This window comes from Myotis lucifugus, unplaced genomic scaffold, assembly GCF_000147115.1.
Source record: "Myotis lucifugus unplaced genomic scaffold, Myoluc2.0 scaffold_57, whole genome shotgun sequence".
NCBI lineage: Eukaryota > Metazoa > Chordata > Mammalia > Chiroptera > Vespertilionidae > Myotis > Myotis lucifugus.
In genome coordinates, this window is record NW_005871105.1 from 1,727,824 (window position 1) to 1,754,406 (window position 26,583).

General features: G+C 38.3%; 1 protein-coding gene and 1 long non-coding RNA gene across 5 annotated transcripts in view; one reads left to right on the plus strand and one right to left on the minus strand.

Moving 5' to 3' along the window:
- The window catches only part of ROS1 (ROS proto-oncogene 1, receptor tyrosine kinase), an 89,238-nt gene that overhangs the window by 6,878 nt on the left and 55,777 nt on the right, over positions 1 to 26,583 (minus strand). Inside the window, 11 exon segments of the mRNA XM_023754174.1 lie at positions 5,232 to 5,366; positions 7,543 to 7,746; positions 7,960 to 8,057; positions 10,294 to 10,423; positions 11,333 to 11,397; positions 12,725 to 12,887; positions 13,814 to 13,949; positions 16,927 to 17,010; positions 18,923 to 19,113; positions 22,471 to 22,588; positions 23,476 to 23,644. Of these exon segments, the coding sequence (XP_023609942.1) occupies positions 5,232 to 5,366; positions 7,543 to 7,746; positions 7,960 to 8,057; positions 10,294 to 10,423; positions 11,333 to 11,397; positions 12,725 to 12,887; positions 13,814 to 13,949; positions 16,927 to 17,010; positions 18,923 to 19,113; positions 22,471 to 22,588; positions 23,476 to 23,644 (1,493 nt within the window).
- LOC106697244 overlaps positions 118 to 26,583 on the plus strand; it is a 28,704-nt gene continuing 2,238 nt past the window's right edge. The window contains exons 1-3 of one of the 4 annotated variants that reach the window (XR_002829401.1): positions 118 to 221; positions 7,910 to 8,037; positions 25,685 to 25,744. This is a non-coding gene — a long non-coding RNA (uncharacterized LOC106697244). Of the gene's footprint in view, positions 222 to 7,909; positions 8,038 to 11,756; positions 11,998 to 12,756; positions 12,845 to 25,684; positions 25,745 to 26,583 lie in introns of those variants that run through there. The other 3 variants (XR_001348299.1, XR_002829400.1, XR_001348300.2) reach the window with 3 other exon arrangements.

The window sequence follows — 26,583 nt, forward strand, 5'->3', positions numbered from 1 at the left end:
GGTGGGGATGGGAGTCAGTGAACACACTAGAAGAGGAAAAAGCATGTGTAAACTTCTAAATTTGGAAAGAGCTTGGCACGTTGTAGAACCTGAAAGAAAGCCAGTGTGGCTGAAGAGCCATCATTGAGGAGGAGAGCACACGAGATGAGGTCAGAGGAGGAAGGCGAGATCACGCAGGTCTCGGAGACCAGGCCAGGAGCTGGATTTATGACACTACAATGGTAAGCGGTTGAAAGTTTTTAAACAGGCATGATTTTTATATTTTTAAAAGATTACTCTAACTGGCTACGTGTGAAAAATGGGTTGTAGAAGGGCAATTTGGAAGTCAGAAATTTACTACAGAAGACTAGTGAGAGATAAAGGAGGTTTGAACTAAGGTAAAGGCAATGGAGCTACTGTAAGTATATATTCAATCATAGTTAACAATGATCCGGAAATCATTATGGGTATTGTATTTAAAATAGCTGGTATCTATTTTAGGAATTATAGTCTCCATTATAATGTGGTATGCAAATTCTATTTCCATCTCTTTCATTTTTTGACAAGCACCTCAGGTTAGAGTTGGTACTCAATATGAAGTACTATGGAGAGACCTGATATTGATCTATTTTCTAGTATTGATCTGATGTCATTTCACATTTATGACAAGGAATTTACATTCTGGATATAGAATTTGCCAAATTTGGCTCTATGTTTTTGAAAATTAGAATCATGGCTGAGAACCTAATCTTTTACAAATTTCTTTATAATCTGTGGCATTTAGAAACAGGGATGATAAAAAGATCCCAATGGTTAGATTTGAAATAAAATTTTGTTGTTAAATATTTTAAGTAATAGTTAAAGTAGAATCTTGATGACTGGTCTAAGAGTTATTTTAGGAAGTGAAGGGGGAAAGTAAAGTATAATTCTCCACAGGAAGCGTATCCTGAGAAAAATAAAGTTATGAATCAAAGATATTGGCAAAGAATAGATAGACTCTCTCAAGACCTGTCTACTTCAATTATGAAGTTTTTACTTATTTTATTTACTTATGACTTGCCTCATTCTACAAAGAATTTTAAGACACTTAAAGGAGATTATTTAGGACAGAAAGGGGGGGAAAAGCAAGAAGGAAGAAGGAAGGGGAGGGGGAGCAGGAAAAGGAGAGAGAAGCCATTTTTATAGTTGCCACTTGGCCACACTGCACCTCACCACTTCACACCACCTTCCAAAAGTTCAGCCTCTTGTTTAATCTATAGAATTTATTTAAGCAGATATTACTATTTTCATCTACAGAGACTTAATTTACATGGAATCTAATCATTATTCTTAATTTTATGATGGTAAAAACATTTGGCATATTTTAGATAGTATATAAACCTTTCTCTCCCACATCCAGGGGGAAAAAAATGAATACTAAGTTGCCCTAGATTAAGCAAAGAGAAACTCTATAAAACAAGTCATTTAAATGAAAAGGGTTCGACTTGAGTCCTTAAATAGCATTAAGCTCGGAATGGAATAAAATGAAGAATCTGAAAATACATGTTTTTACATCTTTCAAGTAAATTAATAACAACTATTCCTTTGGCATAGCGGTATTCCCTTATAAATAGGCATTTGTCATAATTCAATATCATGCATTAGAGATGTGTATTAACTTGTACTTACAAATACTCAAGCATATTAGTCTAAATATACATATAGGTACTTTACTGTTGTTAAAATTTACCTGGGCTGGATATTCCAGCTCTACACAGATACACACTCATCACATTTGAAATATCTCATTCAGCTAAGTGTTCAGGTTCAAATTCCTTCATTCACAATGCCAACCCTTTACTCCTCTTTGCCTCAATTCTTTTTCAAAATACCATGAGACTCATTAACCGTTCATTTTTAGTGTCTATGAATAAATGCCTTGGATTCAGAAAGCAATTCAAATTCAACAGATAAAAACTCCATGGCATCTTTCATTTTTAAGGAAACGAGTTTCTATAGGTATTTAAGCTAAGTGTTCAGGTTCAAATTCCTTCATTTACAATGCCAACCCTTTACTCCTCTTTGCCTCAATTCTTTTTCAAAATACCATGAGACTCATTAACCGTTCATTTTCAGTGTCTATGAATAAATGCCTTGGATTCAGAAAGCAATTCAAATTCGACAGATAAAAACTCCATGGCACTAATATAAATTCAAAGTAAACATCATTACGTAAAAGGGTACGGACTTTTTTTTTTTAGTTTTATTCATTTCAAACTGGCCGGACAACCCTAGAGAGGCTCAATTAACATCTAGGTGCACCTATTTTTCAGGGGTAAAAATAAGATGGTGCACCTCACGTTCTCCCATTGTTGCTGTCTCCATTTGAGAGACTCCCCGGGAATTCCAGTTGCCCCCGTGATAAGTCTGTCGGAGAACCCCAAAGAGCTCTCTCTTGAAGGAGATTGCCCTTTGAACCCGTTTTCTCTTGAGAATGGTATGGTTGTTGTGTGAACTGAAAGCTGAAGGGAATACCTAGGACTGGGCTTTCCACCACACATCCCGGACGATGGGGAGAAGAGGAGAATGCTCTGAACTTCTGCATTCCATTAATAGTTGAGTACAGCATAGCTCTCCGCGGGTTCACCTGACCCAGAGTGCATCCAGGTGCTGGGAATTTAAGCAGTGAATAGAAGGTGCAGGATGGCTCAGTGCAGACTTTCAACCCTCTAAGCTTGGCCTGTGATCTCAGAGAACGGCTTCAAATAAAAATCAGTTCCCTCTGTACTCTAAGGAGAGTAGTTAATCTTTATCATGACAACTTAAGGCCAGAGCCAGATTGAATGGCATTGCTCTGAGCTCCATTTCCTAGCACATCTTGTTTTCCTGCTGGGCAATGAGTTAACCCTTCCGGGGCTCTGAGGGAGGGCTGAGAGCATTGTTTACTTTTTAATTACTGATGTTCAAATGAACTTCAAAACCACCGATGGAAAATTTGGTTTCATGGAAACTATATTCTTACAACAGTAGAGCAATAATGTATCCAACTGAATAATCAAGATAAAATTATGTAGAATATTCTTTTCATAGCACTTTCCTAGCATGCATTCTCCCTCCTCCTTCCAGTTGCATTTTTTGATACCTTTGGATTAGATTAAAGTTCAACAAACCTACATTTTTTTGTTCCACAATAAATAATTTGTTATCCACCTCTGTCCTCCCCAAACTATATAAGTGAACACATCAATCAAAATGTACAACAGTGACTGATACCATACCAATGATTCCTAAAGTGCCTATGTCTGATAAAATTCTAATAGCACAATGAAAATTTCATGTGACTGAAATTCTGGGGACATTTTCTGTGATATATATATATATATATATATATATATATATATATATAATGCAAAAATATGATTAGGTTGCTAATTATTTAATAAAAATGTGTTTCATCAGCCTAAGTGCCCATCAGTAGATGAATGGATTAGAAAACTGTGGTACATCTACACGATGGAATACTATGCTGCTGTTAAAAAGAAGGAACTCTTACCATTTGCAACAGCATGGATGGAACTGGAGAGCATTATGCTAAGTGAAACAAGCCAGTCAATGATGGAAAAATACCACATGATCTCACTCTTTCATGGATAATTAAGACCATTACAAACTTTTGGGCAATGGTAAATACAGTGGCAGAGCTGCCTCAAACTGATTGTCGAACTGCAGTGGGACAGAGGGGAGGGGAGTAGGAGATCAACCGAAGGACTTGTATGCATCCATATAACCATGGCTAATGGACATAAGACACTGGGGGGTAGGGGAGGGCAGGGGCTTGTCAAGGGTGGGGAGGGGGGAAAGGACACTTATGTAATACCCTTTGTAATACTTTTAGCGAAAAATAAAAAAAAAATACACACACACAAAAAAAAATGTGTTTCATGCTTAGGTATGCTGGGGTATTTTTTTCTCAAACTCTAGATCAAAGGTTTTCAAATTGTGTATCATTTCTTACTCCTAACTTACAAATTTCTCCCCATCTCCCCCAAATACCTGAAGCATATTTTTAGTCACTGTCACTAAACTTGTTCAGGTCTGTGTATACCTAATCTCCCTGTCAATATCCCAGAGGCTGTAAAAGCTACGCCAGAAACAATCAGCGATTCAAATCTTCTTCTAGCTGGAAGATTTAAATAATACAAACACATTCACCAGTAAAACATCCAACCAAGGTGCCCAGTACTTAATCATCTTTTGGCTCCGGTATGAATAATCCTCTAAATAACAACATAGTTAAGGAAGTACAATCGTGGTGTGTATCCGCATACTGCTAATTCCTCTTGCACTTGTCTGTACCACAGAGTTTAGCACTTTATTACATGTTGGCTTGTTATCCAGCTGCTCCACGTGTGCGTCTTTTCTTTCAAAATACAATCTGAGATGTTGAAAACTCATGCCCCTGTTTTAAACACCTCTGTATATCATACGGTCCTTAGCATGGTGTCGTGCACATAGCAGAGAAATTTATACTTGTTGCTTGTATGTTCTTTCAGAAACTTCTTGGGTAAAACACCTCTTGGGAAAAGTCTCAAGACGATATTTCTGCTGAGGTTGTTCACAAAAAGGTGGATTAGAACTCAGCAAAATAACTTGTCTTGTTTTTCCTTTATAATTAGATCAAAATCACCTACTCTTTGAGGATCACAAGTTTATTAAAATTTAATAGTGGCTAGGATCAATTTGATAGTCACTAATACTTAGTCATTACATGTTTAGATCATAAACAGATAACAACCTCTATAATTTTTAGCAGTACTCTATCCCAAGATCAGCTATGTTAACAAATGCAATCCAACTTTTACACAATACATTCCTACTTAATAGAATATTTTAATTTGCAGATGAAGATATTAGCCAAATCATAGCTTCCAAAATATAATGGTACACACACACATACACACCCCACATTACACACACACACACACACACACACACACACAGAGCTTTTATTTCTTATAATTCGTTTAACCAGGACTATAAATATATTCTGCTCTTCCAAATTTTGTTTCTGAAGTGAAATATAATGTGTATATATAAATTTTAAAAGCTCATGTATTTAATAAATTTAATATAAATCAATTTCTATCTTATGTAGGATATACAAATATATGAAGACCAGTTTTCATTTTAAAATACCATACCAATGAAGCATTAGAGTGCATGTGCTTGTGTTTTTGTTTTTGGGTATTTATGTTAACATAATTATAACTTACAGATCATCAGGACAGTTTCTTGGTGGCTCCAGTCTCCCTCCTGATTGCACATAGTTTAAAACATCAAGGTTAGAATGGGCTGGGTAAGGCTGATGACCAAGAGTTAAAATCTCCCAAATCAGAATTCCAAAAGACCTAAGGATATTAGAGAGTTTGCTTTAATTCTACTTATTACAAACATCATGTTTACAGTAGTTTCCCCAACATAATACTTCTGGGGCAACGGGCTACATCTTGTGATTAGAATGATTGGGTCCATAAAAAGCAAATGGGAGGCTTAAAAAGCAAGTTGATCACAAGAATAAGTAGAACAAGAGCCCAAGCCAACATGGTTTCAGGGGTTCAACATCGACCCATGAATGAGGAGGTCACAGTTCGATTCCTAGTCAGGGCACATGCCCAGGTTGCCGGCTTGATCCCCAGTGTGGGGCATGCAGGAGGCAGCCAATCAATGATTCTCATCATTGATGCTTTTGTCTCTCTCTCATTCTCCCTTCCTCTCTGAAATCAATAAAAATATATTTAAAAAGAAAATAGAACAAGCAACTGCCTACCAGCAGCACTTCAGAGGTGATAGGAATGCTCAGTGGGGACACACACACACACACACACACACACACACACACTTTGCTCCTCCTTTCTGGCTGAACCACTGGAGAACTGCAGACCTCCATTATGCAGACATACTTCTGGGTGAGCAAGAAAGCAGTTCAGTTTGTTTGTTTTTCTAAGTTTGAGTGCAAGTAAACATGGAGAGGGAAGGTATGAATAAAAACTGGCAGCACTGAACCTAGATTTTATCTCATCCCCAACTGTACCTAGGGCCAGTTCAGCTTAAAAGTTATTAAACAAATCCTTACATTTTGAGCAGCTCTCATCGAAAGTTTGTGGTCAACAAGCAAAAATGAGGGATTCTATTCAAATAATAAAGATTTCTAAATCTCCCCAATGTTCTAATGATTTTGAGATCTGTAATTTAAAGTCTACTTATAAATGAATGACCAAACATCCCCAAATAGTAGGCATTTAGACACATACTTAGATATTAATTCATAGGTCCCAATTCCTGTCAGTCAAAGCCTCTACATTTTGGGGAGGAATAAAATACCTGAAATAAATGTAACCATTTCATGTACACTAGTAAGATAAAGGATCAAAACCAATTGGAGGGAGGTATGTAAGCTGCTGAGACCCAGGAATAGTCCTCTTTAGACACCAGCTTTCACTTTAGCTTACGGCAAACTGCAACCTCTCTGGTCTTCTGTTTTCTCACATTAAACACAATACACAATGGAGTACTATGCAGCAGTAAAAAAGAAGGATCTCTTACCCTTGCAACAGTATAGATGAACCTGGAGAGTATTATGCTAAGTGAAATAAGCCAGTCAGAGAAAGGCAAATATCACATGATCTCACTTATATGTGGAATCTAATGAACAAAATAATCTGACAAACAAAATAGGTCCAGAGACATGGAACGGACTGGAATAGACTGGCAGATTTCAGAGGGGAGCGGAAGAGATTAACCAAAGAACTTGCATAGCCCATGGACACAGGCAATAGAGTGGTGAAGGCCTGGGGTGGGGCAGGGTTGAGGGTGGCAAAGGGGGAGAAAATGGAGGACATCTGTAATACTGACAACAACAATAATCTATATATATAAAAAGCCAGCGACTGGAACACCATAAGGACCAGAACAACTTGTCGCTATGACGCCCACTGCAGCCAGCCAACCGACCCAATAGGGGTGGGGCCAGCTGGCCCCGCCCCTGATCGGCATCTCCCACCCTAATTGATGGCGAAGCGGCCAGCCAACCCTCTTGTGGCCCTTCCCCCTGGCCAGCCCCACCCCTGATGGGCCCCCACCACCCTGATCGACCCGAAGCCCCTTTCCCCAGCCAGCTCTGCCCCTGATGAGCCACACCACACCAATCAGGGGTGGGGCTGGCCAGCCAACCTCCCACAGCCCTTCCCCTGGTCGCTGACCCCCGATCAGCCCCCCACCCCAATGGGGGGGCGGGGCCCACTGGCCAATCGCCCTCGGCCCCTCCCCCCAGCCAGCCTGGCCCTGATTGGGCCTCCATTGGGGTGGGCCAGTTGGCCAACCTCCCGCCATCTCATCCTCCCAACAGGCCCAGCCCCAATCTGCTACAATTTGGGGCTGGGCTGGCCAGACCCCACCCATGCACGAATTCATGCATTGGGCCTCTAGTGATAATAATAATAAAAAGATTAGAGGAGTTTTTAAGATCATTTTCACCTCTGACATTGGATAGTTCTGCCCACATTTCTTTGTGTCCTATTAGCTCACCACACATCAGACTGCGTTGTGAAGATTCCATCCATCAAACTTTCCGGAGCCATCCACCGAACAGGGAGCAGGCCTTCTCCCCTCTTTCTATAGTAATCATTTTTGTAGATGTCCCTTGCGAGTCCAAAGTCCCCAATCTTCACTACCCGTGATGGATTACTGTAGTCTTTCACCGAGACGAGGCAATTCCGAGCTGCTATATTTAATTAATAATAATAATAATAATAATAATAATAATAATAATACAGTTCCAGAGATCAGACAAGTAATACTAACAGGTCTGTAGAGAAGAGAGACCTTTTTTTAGAATTATTGCTATTTTAAAGGACTGAAAGTGTTTATTTTCTATATTTTATCCAAACTACAGATGGCTAATGTGCCAATATCCATAGGAACCTGTATCCAGGATCACTGTACCTGTGAATAAAGTGCAGCTGCTCCAAGTAGACACAGCCTTTTGAAATATCTACACACAGGTCTACAAGGTCAACCAAGGTGAGTAAAGGACCATGAAACTGTAAGAAATGAAAAAGATTAGGCACTTTTCCAATTTGCACAAACTACACATATACATAGATATGTATAAATGGCTTCATATATATGCATGTGCACACATATACATGATATTTTAAAGAAAGTTTTAGTTATGGTTGCAAGAATTCAAGCAAAGAGGAAAAGAACTATATTTATATGCTTTCTACCCAGATATACATAAAAAAGACTACATTTAGTAAGCAGAGGCAATATGGAACCTTTGTTGGAAACGGGGCATTAGTTCTGACAGACCAAGATTTGAAACTTGATTCTGCTACTTACTCATTGTGTGACTTTGACCAGGCCAAGGGACCCCCACCCATGCACAAATTCATGCACCGGGCCTCTAGTTTGCTTTGTTCTAGCTCACTTTGCTTTGTTCACTCAGCAGCTTTCTCATGGGTAAAGTGGAAATAATAAGCCTGCCTTGGTAGGTTTTCACATAAGATATGTAATCTGGCTGGTATATAAAAAGCACTTAATAAACAGCAGCTGCTCTCCTAAGCAGAAATAATGATAGTTTAATCAGTGCTCACCAGTTTAATTATTTACCCAAGGTCACACTATTGTGTCAGTCATGACAATGGGCTTGTTCCTCATATGAGCAAAACAGACTCTTTTTCAGGGTCACATCTAAGAGAGCCAGCCCAAATAAATTGAGCCTGTATGGTTACAATGATTTCTACATGGGGGGGAAAATAAAAAGCCAACTGAAGTTTTTATTAGTACCAGATGGAAAAACTCTGTCCCTTGCCATTTCACCGCAATTACCCTGGTTCAGGCCTTTATCATCCCTGACTCATCCCAAACTCCCCACCTCTCCAGCCTCCTTGTGCTTTAATTAGCTCATTCCGTTGTGACCCACTGCCTGTAGGATTTATTACAGATTCCTGAGCGCAACCTCCATGGCAGCCCCAGGCTGCATCAGTCTCTCTTTATGTCCATTTATTTCCATAGTTTCTCCTCTCACAATCTGTGCTGGGGTCACACTGGGACACTGGACGTTTTTTCATACCTGCTCTGCATTTCTCAACCTCTCTTCGATATTCCTGTTATCACTGTTTCATGGCATGCCCTCCTTAGTCCTGATTTCCATCCACATCTTCCACTGAGCATCTATAATGGTTCCCAACCTTGAAACCCCCTAATCCCTCATAGATAGGGGCTCCTAAGTGTTTTTACATGCCCAGCAAGCTCATGTCTTGTCCCCAAAATAGGGAGAATCTTGATACTCTGGGACTCAGCATTGCCATGGTCCCATTCAATCACACCTCGGTGTGATAACTAGGCTAGAACTTACTCCCTAGAATCAGTCCTCTGTAGTCCTGCTCAGGTCCACCAGATACCAACCTCATGGCCTGTGTCCGAGTGTCCCAACTGGTTCATTTGTTCCTCTGTGAATGGAGCTCTGCTTTGCTCTTGGCAAAACCTACCCTACTTGTGAAGACTGGCTTCACAGAGAATCTTGCTCCTCTGGACATACTGAACCTCTACCCAGGTCTATCCCTGGTCAAAGCCTTTCACAACTCATGCGTTTTCAGAGAGTTTTCTGTCTCCCACCTTGATTGGCTCTCCTCCACAAAGTCTTTCCAGGACTCTTCAGCTGGAAATCATCTCTCTCTCCTCTGTGCTTCAACAGTAGACTCTCTACTCCACTCTAATGGGTCCTCCCATTTTCCACCTTACATGGGTTATTTATATGTGACTTACCTCCCTCCCACACGACAAGTTCCTTAAAAGCAAGAGTGCCCTAGCCAGTTTGGCTCAGTGGATAGAGCGTTGGGCCCTCAGACTGAAGGGTTCCGGGGTCAATTCTGGTCAAGGACACATACCTCTGTTGCAGGCTCAATCCCCAGCCCTGGTCGGGGCACGTGCAGGAAGCAACCAATCAGTGTGTCTCTCTCACATTGATGTTTCTCTCTCTGTGTGTCTCCCTCTCCCTTCCACTCTCTCTAAAAACCAATGGGAAAATATCCTTGGGTGAGGATTAACAAAAAATAAAAATAATGAAATAAAATAAAAGCAAGAGCCACATACTTCACAGTTGTATAATAAATGCCCAGCAGAGATTTGATAATTAAATTGTTTTTGAATATGTGTTTTTATTATTTTGATGGCTTGGTTTTGTTTGTTTGTTTTTACTTTTTTCCATTGTAATACAATCTTGGAATAGGGCATTTGCTTTATAAAATCAATACTGGGGACCCCATTTCCTACCGTTGTCATCCGGGCTTTACGCAAGTAGGTGAGGAGATCGCCTCCTTCCATCAATTCCAGGATAATATATTGGGGTTCATTCAGCAAACAAACTCCAAGCTGCTTCAGAATGTTGGGGTGATTAAACTTACTAAAAGTGGAAAGAGACAGGCCGGTGACATGACAGCAACAGAGGTCCTAGCTGAGGGCCTTCGCGGAATAGAGCAATTGATTATCTATAGTTTCCATCAAAACCCCTGATTTTATTTTTCTCTGACAAATGAAGGCCTCTTTTTTCCAAGTGATAGTCTGTGTTCTTGCCTTTCAGAGGTAATATGGCAACCCCTAGTGGCCAGTGCATATGGATAGAACAGCGTGTGTTTTAGAAGAAATCATGTTTCTATTAAGTATTTTGTGTTTTGGAAAAGAAAGTAATTTGAACTAATTTCCTTCTTCAAAAGGTATTTGAAAACATTATATTTTTTGTCATCACAAGTATGAAATATTATTCTTTCTTTTTTAGAGGTTCAATTCAGACAGGCAAATTTGGCTACAACTGTTTCCTCAAGATGTCAAAGCAAATAAATTCCAATCGAATAACTAGAACCACTGCCCCAGTCTTCCCGTTAAGATGTCTTTCATCAGTTTTCATGCTCAACAACTAACTCTAACACTGAAGTCAAGTTTACCAAGACAAGGGATATTTTCATTGGCATCACTGTACTTAAGAGAACTCTCTCTTACTCAGTCTACTCCAACCATTCCCATGTATCTAGAAGAACATAAGCATGTTTAACGCTGATCAGCTTCAGATGTCACTTGCAAAACACACTTTTTATTGAAGGTAAAAGGAAAACCTTTTGGTGGAGGACTGCCTGTGCCCAGACTTAGAAGACTGGATTCTATAAAATACTTGTCATTACAGGCATAATTCCATTTAGACTTCAGCCACACTCATTTGGGGCATGATTTTTTATGTCAGGTGATTTTGAATGTTAAATCAGATGCAAAATCTTCCTACCCATACCAAGCAAAAATTATTTTAGAGCTTCCCTGATACCTCATCAGATATGCCTCCTTCAGGAATTCAATCTTTTCTTGGTCTGTGGAGCCCTTCTTCAAAGTCTGTGCAACATAAAAACAAGTCAAGAATCAGTATAGCAGACATTTCTGTGAGCTCAGTGTATTAATGGAGATAATCTTTGTTTTGTTTTATAATATCCACCCTGAAATTGCAAAATAAATAATGGATAGTACATGTGCATAAACCTATTCAAAAGACAGCTCCTGTTATTGGAAGTATTTAAGTGAAATATCTGATAGATAAAAGACCTAGTAATATTTACACAAAGTCTCTCCAAATGTAAAAAATTTAAAAAGAGAACAAATTTGGTGCTTAAGCTAATTTCTTAATTTTCAGAGTTTTCTATTCAACATCTGTTTCCCAGGGTTCCTTGCTAACAATACCCTAATTTGTTTCTTAGAGGCAAGGTGCCCAGTCCCAGGCAACTGGTCTGAGATCATCATGAAAAGCATGGCCTGTAACTCTCCAGCCTCTTTTGCAAATATGGCTCAGTTCTGGTCAATGAGTGTTCTGGCCTGAATGAAGATGTGATGCCTGATTCCTTGGCAACCATCTTGGGACCAAGGCAACACACATGTACAAAGTCAAGAGAATTTCAGGTCTACCGGCACTGCACTAAAGCCAGTAGTCACCTGTTATGTAAGAAAAATAAACACTTATTTAAACCAGTTCAGAAAATTTGGCCAACTTTTCTGATTATATGCCCACCCTCAAAGCAATAGATTCCTAACAAGTTGTGATGAAGATATTGCTCAATTACAGGTCAGCAAAATATAGCCTGTGGACCAATTCCACCCTGTCACCTATTTTTGTACAGCTTGCTATCTGATAATGGTTGTGACATTTTTTTCTTGCTTTATTGAGGTATAATTGACATGTTATATTTTTAAATGGTTGAAGAAATTTAAAAAAGGGAATATAACTTCATTACACATAAAAATTATGTGAAATTTAAACTTCAGTTTTCATAAATAAAGTCTAACTGGAACATAATCACGCACATTGGTTTGCATACTGAATGATAGAGTGGCATAGTTGCAACTGACATGATATGGCCACAAGTCTAAAATACTTAAAATCTGCCCTATTACCTACCTTGAGAATGTACTTAACCACCTCACTTCTCTTACAGTATATTTGAAGGGGGAAACTGCTGGGTCTTCACTAATTAGTAATCATAGAGATTAGTATTAATTTCAGAGCTTATGTAGGAAATGGAAGGGGGGAAAAAGTGATTTCTATAGCCGTGAATAGTCTCCTACCTTCTAGTTCTCTTTTCAGTTAAGATCACTCATCTTTCATTATAGTTGCACCCATGCAAATCTATGTAAATATGCATAACATGTCAAGGAGTTAAAACCACGTTACCTTCACTGCTACTTTGGTTTCTCCGCTTCCAGCTCCTAAGATGTCTACTGCTGTCCCTTCATACACTTCTCCAAAGGCTCCACTTCCCAACAGGAGGCGCAGAGTCAGATTTGCCCGAGGGAAGGCAGGAAGACTTTCAATTTCCTCTTGGGTCGGAAGAGTACTAGAAAATAGCAATGTTCTTGGTCTCCCAAAATACAGATGGTTTACAAGTTGGTGTTGGTGTTAGTATTCGAAAGAGTATGAGAAAGAAATCTCATGGTTTTGCAACACTGCAGTGCATTCTCTGTGATAAAGCGACGTGGGATTTTGTGTTTCAATTCCTTCCCTATTCCACCATCCAGAATATTCCTTCCCTATTCTAAAACCCAGACAGACCATGTCACTTTGCTAATAGGCACCTTCATTTTGATAGAAACATGGCTGGGTGGGCATTGCCTCGGGTTTTTTGCTGTAGCTTGTTTTGTTACAGTTATCAATTAATTCCTTCAGGCTACCAGTTTGTATAAAAACTGATTGCAAATTAGTAATACAGCTGGATTTATGAGCTAAAAATCATTTACTTTAACTAGTTCGCACACCTGATCTCTTATATAAACCAAAATTTACTATGACCACAAAAATCAACTCCATTTTCGTCAGGTTAACTTTTAAGAAGCCAAGCTTCTCACCTGGAATATTATGAGGAGAGAAATGCATCTGCATTTAAAATGCTTTGAGTTTTTACAAGAGAATCTTGAGTGTTAGGTGTGCTGAGTATTTCTCAAGGAAAAGTCACCTCTGAATAGCTAGGTAATTTAGATCACTTCTGTGTCTACTCCAAATCCTTCATTTTCATGTCTTAAGTTACAGATTTCAAGGCCTATGACTATATAATTCCCTTTTGTATGGACCATAGTATAATGTCTTATAAAGACATTTAAATATTTTTTTAGTTACGATGACAACAGAAGTTCAATACTCATCTATCTTAAAGAGCTTGTGTAGGCAACCACCATACAACTTCTGAAACAGAAGAGTAGACATAAGCCCAGGTCATCCTGGCGGCCCTTCATCTAGATGCCCCATCATGATGCCCCAGATACTCACCGTATCGCACAGCAGCCATGAGCCAGTCCCACCGCAGCTGCCAGACCTCGCAGCTCAGCCAACTCTTTGTCTTCGTTTATGAGAACGGTCAGCCCTTCCTTGGGAGTTTTCTGATTCTTTAATCTTCTGTGCCAGACTATAAAGAAAAAAGACATAATTTACAAAACAAAGTATTGCATCCTTTTCTTTTAGGATATGTTAACAATACAATTTAAGTATTTATCTGTAAGAGCACCATTGGTAAAAGAACAGAATTTAATTGAAAAGTATGCCCATAATAATAATAAAAAACTAATTAAATTTAGGTAGCAGGCCATAGAAAAACGCATAGCTTATACTACCTCACTTTTCATCGAATGTCAGAGTAACATTTAATATATTTCTTATTGCTGTTATAAACAAGTTGAAGTATCTTAATATCAGAATTTATTTCTCAAAATCACTCATAAAGCAAAGTCAAACCAAAACACACTGGCATAATAATTATTAGTGAAACAAATTAACTTCTGAGTCCAGATATGTCCAGATTATACTCCTCAATAAACCTGAGGAGTGCTTTCAATATAATGGCTATAATGGCACACTTTTTGAAAATGCAGAGTATCAGAATATATCCATTGTTGTTCATATATATATATTCAAACACAGAGAAAAATTATTGGAATGGACCCCACCAAATATTAGCAGTGGTCCTCCCTAGTCATGAAATCATGGATGATTTATATTATCTTCTTTATACAATGAGCAAATTTTATAATCATAAATATAAATTATAAATAAATATTTTTATAGATTAAAATAAAATTATGTCAATAAGATCATCCATCTACCCTAGAATATTGGTTCAGAAGCTGAAAACAGCAAGGATGCTTTGTTAGGTAATCATGAAAAATTTGAACTTTATTCTATAGTAGCTTCTGTATTTAACAGGTTAGTCTTATTCAAGTGAAATTCCATCTAAGGGACCACACAGGGGTAGATCTTAAGTACTTTTGCTAATGCAGTTTTTCAAACCTGAAATGCTCTCATACCCCTCTTCATTTTTAAAAGCCATGCTAATGTCCCCCATTTTCAGTGACACCTTACAAGACTTCTGCAACCTCTACTGATCTCTCATCTCTGAACGTCTAAGACTAATTGTGTCTCTAAGCACTGTCTTGTGTATTTCATGTACCATTCATTGCCTTTTGTTGTTGCTTAACACATATATCACTATTTATCTTTTCACACAGATAGGTCTTACCTCCCTCATTAAATGGCAAATCCCGAGGTCAGCAATTGTAGTTTACTACTTTATCTTTCCCTCTGCTCCCAGCATATGGCTGATGTTACACATTAGCTGTGACTGCTCCCCACAGCAAAAGATGTTCATGCTTATTTTAAAACCCTTGTTTCAATTTTATATTTATAAGTATGACTGATGAGAGCCCTCAGCACAATGCAAATTTTAAAACAATTCCTACTTCTCATTATTTTAAGAACTCAGTCTTTTCTCATGCACTTCCACACCCCTACTAGTAAAACCACATGCACGTTTCCTAAATAACCAGATTAGCTTAGCTGTACTCAAAACTCTGTTTGAGTTCCAAATAGAATAAAGACCTTTAAGTCCTGAGAAAGTCAGATATCCTTAGGATGTCTTAAAAGCATAATAGGTTGTCTGAAATTATCTCGTGTTCACCCACGAGAATTATGAGTTTAAACAATGGTGATGTACAAGTAGGCAAGCAAAGGTCAGATGGAAGATTCTTCATGAACGACTCCTTCCCAGTAGGAAAGCAGACAAGCAGTCAAGCCTATATGCCAACTGCCAAATATACTGCAGTCATATGCGTAACTCTGGAGGGGCTGGCTTAGTGACACAAACATCAGCTGTGCAATGCTTAGACTCCCTGGAACCACAGGTTAATATCCTGGCAGGGTCAGATGAAATTTTTAGCTTTCCAAGTTAGCTGAAGGAGTTCCATATATTATCTGGGTGGAATCTGCGATAAGAAATCTCAATTCAAGTTTCAATGTGCTCTCCAATAGCTTATGATTCCCATCGGTTTGGGGGAAAATAAAGATTTAGAACACGAGTGAAATATCGGCTTTTTCTATACTGAGAGTTTTCAACTATATGTTTGTAAATTTTCCTTAAATGTTCTCTTCTAATTTTTCCTTATTTATGCAAAAAAAAGCCACAATTTCCTGAATATGTATGTGAGTGCTCTTTTCTGGTAAATATCATGCTTTTCTTGCAATGTTTTAGCATGTCTGAGGCACATCATATTAATAATAAGGTGATCATATATCTTATAATCCAAACCAAGACATTTTAGGGACTGAAAGAAAGTGCTACTGATGTTTATGCTGAAACAATAGGAATGAATCAGAATGTGTGATCACTATAATAACCCTATAGGCCCAATATTTGACAAAGCCTTTGGGGGTTGTCACTGTATTTTCTCAGCATTAAACCAAATTATTTTTTAAAAGGCCTTTCAGGACTAGCACATTAGTATAAAAAGAATAGTTGGAAATGGCCAGTTTTCTATCTACCTAATCTAATTCTGTTTCCCTAGTCATTTATAAATGAGCAGGGATTTGAAATAAGCAAGTCAGACATCTGAAAGTGAGCGTGGATCCTACAGGCCAGAAGTGGATCTTCTGTAAAAGAGGCCCTGCTCATTCCAAACCAGGCTGTCTGCCTGGAGCCCAGACTATCCCAAGCAAGGATTGCCACTGGTCTTGCACTAATCCTACCCTTTTTTTTATATACCCAAAGTAATTTCTCACTTATTTCAAACTTTACGCCATAAAAAAACACTTGTTACATAGTCAATCAGAAACAAACACTATTTTAAAGAAAGTTAAAGTCAGTGTTCTTGCAAATAGTTTTATCTAAAATATACCGTGAAGTGTAAATATAGCTATATTGTTCATAAAATAGTTACTCTTAGATCCAGAAAACAATTCACAAAAGATAATAGTTAAGAACTTATAGCCAAAGGTAACATTGTAAATTTTATGAATTTATTTCATGTGGGAGATTAAATAAACTAAGAAATAAATCAATTATTATAATTAAATAAATTATGTATTACCTATTTAAAAAATTTTTTTTTACTTACCAAAGGTCAATGGGATTATAACAACCAGAAATATTCCAATTACAACAGTAAGTATAAAGCTTGTTTCTGGAATCCAAAAACCATCTAATGAAATAAATGAGAAAAAGAAATTAATTCACAGAATAGACTGTCTAGGTGATCTACCTGATATACCAGACTAGCTCCAATGATATTTTAGGAGCCAGTTAAACTATGTAGCTTGACATCATCTATGGTAAGAGTATTTACATCCTGGGTAATCAAAAATCAATATTTTTATGTGTGTTTTTCCAAAGAGCCAGTTTACCAATACATCATAGGGGTGTACCCACCCAGGTTTCTACTTTAAAGTGATCGAGGAAACATGGATAATCCTTTTAACAAATTTGGGACAAGAAGTCTCATTCTTCATCATATATAATTGGGATTATTATTACTCTGTAACATCTTCATACATATTTAATTCCATGGACATTAAACTGAGGAATATAAACATGAACACATGGTACCTTCTCTTCGGTAGTTTCAGTTGAGAAGAGGAGATAAACATGTAGACAGAGCTTGGCAAACTATGGCCTGTGGGCTAAATCTGGCCACAGCCTGATTCTGCACTGCCCAGGGACTAAGAGTGATGTTTAAAGTATTATTTTAAAAAGGAAAGAAGAAGAGAAAGGTGCTACAGAGATCAGATGCAGCCTGCAAAGCCTAAAGTATTTACTATTTGGTTCTTTTCAGAAAAAAGTTTGCTGAAATCTTAGCCAGATAACTAACTATAATAAAAAAAAGAATGATGAAAGTTTTATATAGACTATTGGGCTGTGTGTGTATAAAATATAATCACTTATTTGTCTAAGGCAGTGATGGCGAACCTTTTGAGCTCGGCATGTCAGCATTTCGAAAAACCCTAACTTAACTCTGGTGCCGTGTCACATATAAAAATTTTTTGATATTTGAAACCATAGTAAAACAAAGATTTATATTTTTGATATTTATTTTATATATTTAAATGTCATTTAACAAAGAAAAATCAACCAAAAAAATGAGTTCGCGTGTCACCTCTGATACACGTGTCATAGGTTCGCCATCACTGGCCTAAGGAGTATCAGTTAAGCTTCATAATGGGTTCATTTAAGTTAGGCCTTGAAGGATGCAAAGAATTTCAATTGACAGAAAGTGACAGAAAGGAAATGCCAGATAATGGGGTGAATGGCAGGTTGTGGGAACCTGCATTTCAGGCCAAAAAAGCTTTTTATAGTCTGATGTGGCTATGAAGGGTAAATATTGGGAAAGAGGAGAAACTACAGAAGGCCTTAAATGCCCACACAAAAGTTTGTACATGGTCCTGAAGACTGAATGAGAGCCTTTTCGGGCACTTCTGAGAGGGGGTAAGCAATCCAGCTGTGCTTTGGCTAGATTAACAGTCAGCATGTGAGTAAGCCAAGAGCACAGGCAAGAAACGATAGCTTAACTGAGGAAAGCCAAAGTGGAAATAGGAAGGCGGGAACTTATCAGACAGAAGTCAAGAGAGTAAATCAACAGAACTTGGTGACTGATTAGAGGAGGAATAAATCTAACGTGGTACTGAGATTTCTAGCCTATGTGATTAGAAAGATGAAATAGAACACAATGGAAGATGGAAATATTGGGGGAAAGACAAAGTATAATTTTAGGCCTCTTGTGCAGAAGATGAGAGTACCAGGAATAGGATAATTAGGCTGGACAAGACCAGGCTCTGGACAGCCTTGGGAGTCTATCTAGGAGCGTGGATTTGATGAGGTGACATTAAGAACTAGCTGATTATTGCTGAGGAGAAAAATGATGATGGTATTGGTATTTTAAAAGAGCACATCAGATGAGATGAATAGTTTGGTAGTTTAGATGATAAGTTTTACAGTCACCCAATTTATTGCTAATGTTAAAAATGCACCATCTTTATCTCTGAACCTTTGTGTAATAAGTTAGTATGTGTAATAGGTTAGTATGTGTAATAAGTTAGTAGGCAGACATGGTAATATACCTCCAGCTAATAAAATATTCTCACTGATTCCACTATATTCACCAAATCCCAGATTATTTGCAGCTACTACTCTGAACTGAAATGTTCCTTTCAGGTTTTTGGACTTCCATGTGCAAATGCTACTGCAGGATCCATTAAATGCCATCTTCCACATTAAGTTCTGGTTCAGTGAATCATTTGAAGTACCCTTTCTGCAACCTTTCTGCAAAAGAAAGAGCAAAACCATGAATATAGAAAATATATGAGGCAACATATGTGTTATTTCTAGACACTCATATATCATCTTAATGACAGAACTCCAGAGCATCTCCTATTGCACACTTTACCCTTGATCTCATTCCTGTCACATGGTTTGGCCACAGAACACAGCAGAGTCTTATAAAGTCATCTCAGCAATGAATGGAGCCAACCAACTCAGCCCATCAGGAAAATAATGAATAATCAATGGCCAAGAGAAAGCTGAGGCAACTTTCCTACTATCAGAATGCATAAACTTTCTTCAGAATTCCAAACACATAAGACAATTGTTCCATAATTTTTTATTGGAAATTTTTTCTTTTTCTTATTTCTCAGCCTCTATATCTATAGTCTCCAAATACCATATCCAGATAAAAATAACACAAAAAACATACAATTGATCAGGAAGGAATAATAGCTCAGCTACCAAAGTTATTATGTCTGAAATTACACGTTTTGTTGTTGCCATTTGTATTGGCCTACCCTCACCTCAAAGTCAATCCACATGATTCTTCACATGAAACATGGAAAGAGCACAATAGCTGGGTTTAAAAGATGTAGCTGAAAGGCTGGAATCACAGGCTGAAGGCCTTTCAGTTATGTCTTCTCTGACAGTAAGAAGTCTGAAACTTTTCAGACCACAGCAGTTTTAGAACTTGGTACCAACCCACAATACGCATAGGGATAGATCATGGAAGCCAGTTCTGCTCCTACTAACTGAGCAGCTGTCCCAAAGAGAAACAGTGACAGCAACAGCTAAGCCTGTGAGGACAGGCAGTGGGAAGTATATCAGGAGGACCAGAGAAGCGAGTTGGTGACAAGGAGCTGAAGGTCCTAGGGGCCATCCTGAGTGAAGCTTGATGACGTGGTATTTTTGTACATTTTGTGAAGTCTCACGTTAGGCATTGGCAATTTCATTGGTTAACCCAAACAATTCTGACCCAAAAGAATGAGACACTTAAACATTTATAAAATGGCTCTTCACAGCTATTGGCCATTGAGAAAGAGAAGGAAGAATTCTGACATTGGCTGAACATCTTTTATTTACAACATACAGTACTGGTGTTTTTCATGTCATTTCATTTCACTGGGTCTTCACAACAGCCTATAGAGGTAGATATTATTATCCCTTTTTTTTTCTCCAGATGAGAACATTTAAGTTTATAATGGAATAGATCAAGGAGTTAAACACGGTCTGTGTACTGGGTTAAATAGTGTCCTACCAAAGTTCAGGCCAACCCAGACCCTGTGAATATGACCTTATTTGGAAATAGGGTATTTTCAGATGTAATAAAGTTAAAGAGATCATATTGGATTGGGATAGGCTCAAACATAATGATTGATGCCCTCTTAAGAAGACAGAGATTGAGGCACAGACACACACACACAGAAGGAGAATGCCATGTGATGACAGAGCCAGAGACTGGAGTGATGTATCTACAAGCCAAAGAATGCCAGGGATTGGCAGCAATCGCCAGAAGCTAACAAGAGGCAGGAAAAGATTCTTTCCTAGAATCCTCAGAGGAAGCATGGTCCTACTGACACCTTGATTTTATTTTATTTTATTTTTCAATATATTTTTATGGCTCTACCCAGTTTGGTTCTGTGGATAGAGTGCCATCCTGCAGACCAAAGGGTCTCGGGTTCGATTCCAGTCAAGGGCACGTACCTTGGTTGCGGGCTCCTCCCTGGCCCAGGCCCTGGTCAGGGCTCCTGCAGGAGGCAACCAATCGATGTTGCTCTCTGTCTTTCCCTCTCTCTTCCATTCTCCCTAAAAATCAATGGGAAAATATCCTCAAGTGAGGATTAACAAACCATCAACAACAACTAAATATATATTTCAGAGAGGAAGGGAGAGGGAAAGAGAGATAGAAACATCATTGATGAGAGAGAATCATTGATCAGTTGCCTCCTGCATGCCCTTCCACTGGGGATCGAGCCCTCAACCCAGGCATGTGCCCTGACCAGGAATTGAATTGTGACCTCCTGGTTCATAGGTCCATGCTCAACCTCTGAGCCACACCAGCTGGACCTGACACCTTGAATTTAGACTCCAGTCCCCAGAACTGTAAAAGAATAATGTGTGTGGTTTTAAACCATCCAGGTGGTGCTCCTTTGTTGTGGCAGCCCTAGGGAATTAACACGGTCTGGTCAGCTCCCAAGTTCATTCATCTGGCACTATCTCTACCACTATACTGTCAGCAAGTACACAGGTACATGAGAGTGTCCTGACTGAAGAAGTTACTTTGAGATACGAAAGGTAAAGCAATTCATTCTTTTACTCCACAGCCCCTGTCCAGAGAGTGGAAACTTGGGCAAGAAAATGCAAAGTATTTGTGGAGCTATGCATTTAAGGTGTTACTGAGGGAAACATGTTAAAAAGGTCCTTCAAGGCCATGGTGACGCCTGACTGGTGGACATAATCACAGTCACAGGCCACCAAGACAGCTCTGCAGGTCAGAATGTATTTCACTCTGTATGAACAACAGTAACAGAAATTTCAAGAAGGTTTCAGTTAGAAATATGGTTAATGCACTCCTCTAGCACGAGCAGGAAAATTTTTTAAGGTTATGGGAATGCCAGAGCATGATGAAGCAAAAATAGATCTAAAGCTCAAATAGCCAGGACTATAATTATGGAAGTGACTTGTCCTTGGAGCTTCTTAAAAGATGGCTTCATAGTCCCGTGAGGGGCGTGTCTATGGAATTTGAAATTCTCACTTCGTGCTGGCAGGAAATCAGTTCATCTGAGCCAGTTATGATTCACAGAGCTCCTCATCCTGGCTGGACTGAGGTTGCGTATGTTCATCAGCTGATTAGTTTACATCAAAGGCACATTTGCAGTCCCAGGAACACACTGCAAACCGTAATCTTCACGGTGGATAGAGAGTCCTGCGTGACCTGTTCCTGGTTTTACGTTCTGAAAAATTCCTAGCTCATTGACAATTTTCCCCATATATTATTCATCTTGCTAAAACAAATTAACATCTGAAATGTACATGCATACCACCATCTAACATCAAACATCAGCTCAGCTTCCTGAAAAGAATAGATATTAAGTAAATATAAATTATATGTGCCAATTATAGAATTATATCCATAAAGTTTTGACAAGCACTTTTTGAGACCTGCCAATTAGCTGCTGGGACCTGAGCAAAAAAGATAATGAGACATTCGAGGTCTTTAAAGATCCTTCACATTTATTTATAAAATACATATTGAGAAATATTGTTAATTTTGATCTAATAACACCGTACAATTAACCTACTTAGCTCTTTGTAGTTTACAAAGCACTTTTGCCAATAGACATACCTTATCTCAAGTATATAGTATATAAGTCTGCTTCCATTATCATCAGCCTTTTCCCACTGTATTGAATTTTTACTCCCTTCTAATAATTTTGGAATGCCTGGTTTACTTGGGACTCCAGCTTTGGAAACAAAGAAAATACTGATTGATATGTTAGAAATATAAAATATCCTGCACAACATATTTTTATAGACTGTATTTACTAAGAGGAAATATTCAGAAATATCTATAATAATAAAAGCATAATATGCTAATTAGACCAGACGTCCTTCTGGATGTCCTTCATTCCTTCTGGATGAAGCCGGGTCTGCGAGGGAAGCCCGGGTCCCAGGTGTCTGCTGACAGCCACAGGGAAGCCCGGGTCCCTGATGCCAGAGGAAGCCAGCGCCGGCAGCCGGGGGAAGGAAGGCCTGCTCTTGCATGAATTTCGTGCATCGGGCCTCTAGTTTTCATATAAGTGCATATTTTTGAATGAGTATCTGACATTTTTACTAGTGATAAATTCATGATAAGAGTAACATATCTTAGCTTGGTCTGAAATAAGTGATACAAAAAGAAAATATTGTAAGTTTTAGTACATTCTCCTTTGATTCTTATAAGATCAACTTGGTGTTATGGTATACCTTTTAGAACACTAGTGAATTTAATATACTTTTTAAATTTTTTAAAATCTTTAATGTGGTTATAGTAGTCAGTAAGTAAATATTGGGTCCGGCACTCAGTAACATTGTTTTCATTTAGTTCTTGCTGCAAAATATAGCTAGACAGGAAATCCGAATAATGAAAGGTGAAATAATTTGCCCTGGTCAGGATCTTGCAAGACCAGGTGAGTATTATCTCATTACTGCCTATAAGGACTACCAACTCTTTAATTTCTTCACTCAAGTTTTAGAAATAGTAATTTACTCTTTTAAGAAAAAAATGACAACCTCTAGGATTGGTGAAATAAGTGCTGAGAAAATAATTGGGAAACATAGGGTTTTCTCAGTGCTGTATGTTAATACTCACCTTTAGTCTTAAAACTTTCTGAAAGTGAGGTGCTGTTTTCTCCTGTCCTGTAAACCACCACTACTCGGACATGATAAGAAGTGTACGGCTGCAGATCTGTGATGTTGCAGACATAAGCAGGGCCTTGGCTGCACGAAGCTTTCACGTGGTAAAACTCACTGTACTTCCACTAGAAAAAGAAGACTCCATTAACATTTTTTGTTTCTTTAAGAAAACCTTCTTAAACACAGAAATTCACAAGCCAAGGCAATCAATGAAACTTTAAATAAAATTTATTTTCTATTAAAAAGTAAGAGCTTCTTTATGTTTGACCCCAAACATCATGCCTACCAGAGACAGCCATTTTATTTTTCACAATCAGCTATAACTGATGTGAATGACAGTTCTTAGGATGAGTCTAAGGTGGGGCATACACTTCTGACCGTGCATCATTGAAGGAAATTTGGAGCTTGACTTCTTATTTCCTCTAATCATATGTGCCTGCATTGAATCAGGTTGGCTAAGAATGCCAGTTCACCGCTGAGGGACAGTGATGGACCAAAACAATGATACTTTCAATTCCAAAGATTTGTTAATTTCAAAACAATGATATTTTTACATGTTTTGATTCTATGAAGAAGTCCACATTGAGTTATGGATTAAGACATTTAGTTTTTCTTCCCAAAACTTTTTTCAGACATCTAACTAGCATTGCTTATTATACAAAGGAAGACTCGATCGCCAAGAGAAGAAAATTTTTGCCCACCATCAGTAGCCAGGTTAGAAGTTATAGGAAATCTTACTTTCTTTAGATACTGGGTCTCTGATTTTACTAATCTTAAACTTCTTTCTCTGTGACATTACTTTTTTAAAACTCCATGTATTTGGACCCTTAACATCATTATTTGAAAATGGCGATTTTTTTCAACATACAAACAGGAAGAGACATGGCAGGTGGCATTTTGTCAAGGGTTCTTAGTGTATTTTCCCCAGTAGTTTCCTACGAAGGTCAGCTTCCATAAATAAACCTGCTTTACATCTCCTTTTTCACTTAGCACTCCAAGGCCATGCCATTTCATTGGACGGACACTTTGTATTAGTTTTCTACTCAGTTAGGAATGATTATCTATAGGTACTGTGTCAGACAATTTCAGCTTCATGATTTTTAAGTGGTCTTTCTGAAACCTGTGTTGAGCAAGTGTAAGAATACAAGGAGTTTTGAAACAAAAAGTGTTGCATGAAAGTCATGGGGACTGAACTAGGCAGTCCCTAGCCATGTCCTTCTCTCCAAATGTTGAGGAGTTGGGTGGCTTAATGACTCCTCTTCCTTCTATGGACAGCACCCAAGGAGCACTGCTGAGGAATGAGTCACCTGGGGTCCTCTGCTGACTGTCTGGGGAGATCTGACTCATGTCGGCGCCTGTCTGGGTCTCTGACTTCTCATCAGTAAAATGAGAGGCTAGAGATCATCATCTCTAAGGTCCTTCCCATTTCATCTCTTTGATCTGGGAAATGAGCTGTATATCCCTCCTCTTGACTTTAAACTGAACTGCATTAAGCTTACTTAAATAGATGTAAAAAAATAAAAGTGATTTCTAATTTCTCCAATTTAACTGCATTTTTATAAGATGACCATTTTTTAAATAGGCAACACATCATCATAAAAATGCTCAGTGGAAGAAGTCCCATTAAAGTATGGCCTTTGGTTTTGTCAAGTCAACATTCACTGTTGTGTCACACATTTCATAGTTTTTATATAAAAGTACAAGGTCATAAAATAATCTTATGTAGTAAACTCTAAAAAAACATCCTGAGAGCAACTTCATTTTTAAAGAAAAATGAAGCCATGACTATACTGATTTGTTTTTAAGTTACCACTGAACAAGACATTCTTTATAAATGTGAACACGTGGATATACAGTGATGAAAATGAAATGTAGCAATTATAAAAATGTAATAATCCATTCTAACTGTAGCAATATAAAATCAATCTAAACTTTTCCCTAGCAGTGAAGTAATTAGATTGATATTTTACAATTCAGTGAATATTTTTAGATTGGTTAAAGCATGAAGATTTTTGGATGAAGAACACTTATAGTTTATATGCCAAGATCAAATGGTTTTATATCTTACTCCTCTCCTGTTGTTATATAGCCTTAAATGGTTGAAAGAACCTTTCTAAACAGGTTTTGTTTTTTTGCTTATATATGTCTTTCTTTTTTTTATATAGAAAATACCAAATTGCTATGGACTTTAAACCAGAGAACCATGCTGATAACATCTAAACAAAGTAAAATATTATGAAAATCCATAAACCATAATTTATACCCTTTTACATGGAGCCTTTTAAGAGCAAACTAATCTCTCTGGGAATTCTTCCTACCAGAAATTAGTCTAGACCAGTGGTCGGCAAACCGCGGCTCTCGAGCCACATGCGGCTCTTTGGCCCCTTGAGTGTGGCTCTTCCACAAAATACCACGTGCGGGCGTGCACATACAGTGTGATTGAAACTTCGTGGCCCGTGTGCAGAAGTCGGTTTTCGGCCTGGGCGAGTCTATGTTGAAGAAGTGGCGTTAGAAGAAGTGGGGGGTGTCGGTCGGTCGGTCGGGCCGTGGGATACGCAGCGCAGGGGAGGCGCGCGCGATTCATGCAGGAGTTGAGTGAGCCAGTCAGTCAGCAGCCTCATTGTGCAGTGGTTAGTGCTAGTCGCATCCGCAAATTGCATGTGGGTGGCAAAAGTACCTACTCGAAGCATAAAGTTACCTGTATTTTTCCAACCAGCTGCAAATCCTACAGGTATTTTTCTAATCAATTTAAGAATTGTAATTCTTTTGTGTTGGTGCTTTTATTATTATAAAATGAAACATTTTTTTAGGTGCCCTGTTTGACATGGCTACAAAGAAGAAGCAAAGAAAAACGGAAGACAAAAACCATGAATTTAAAGTTGAATGTACCTACTTATATAGTTTAAGTTTAAAAAATTTGGCTCTCAAAAGAAATTTCAATCGTTGTACTGTTGATATTTGGCTCTGTTGACTAATGAGTTTGCCGACCACTGGTCTAGACAGTTCACAGCTTCTAGATGGCAAACCTGAATCAATGAATATGGTCAAATATATTGTTGATTTA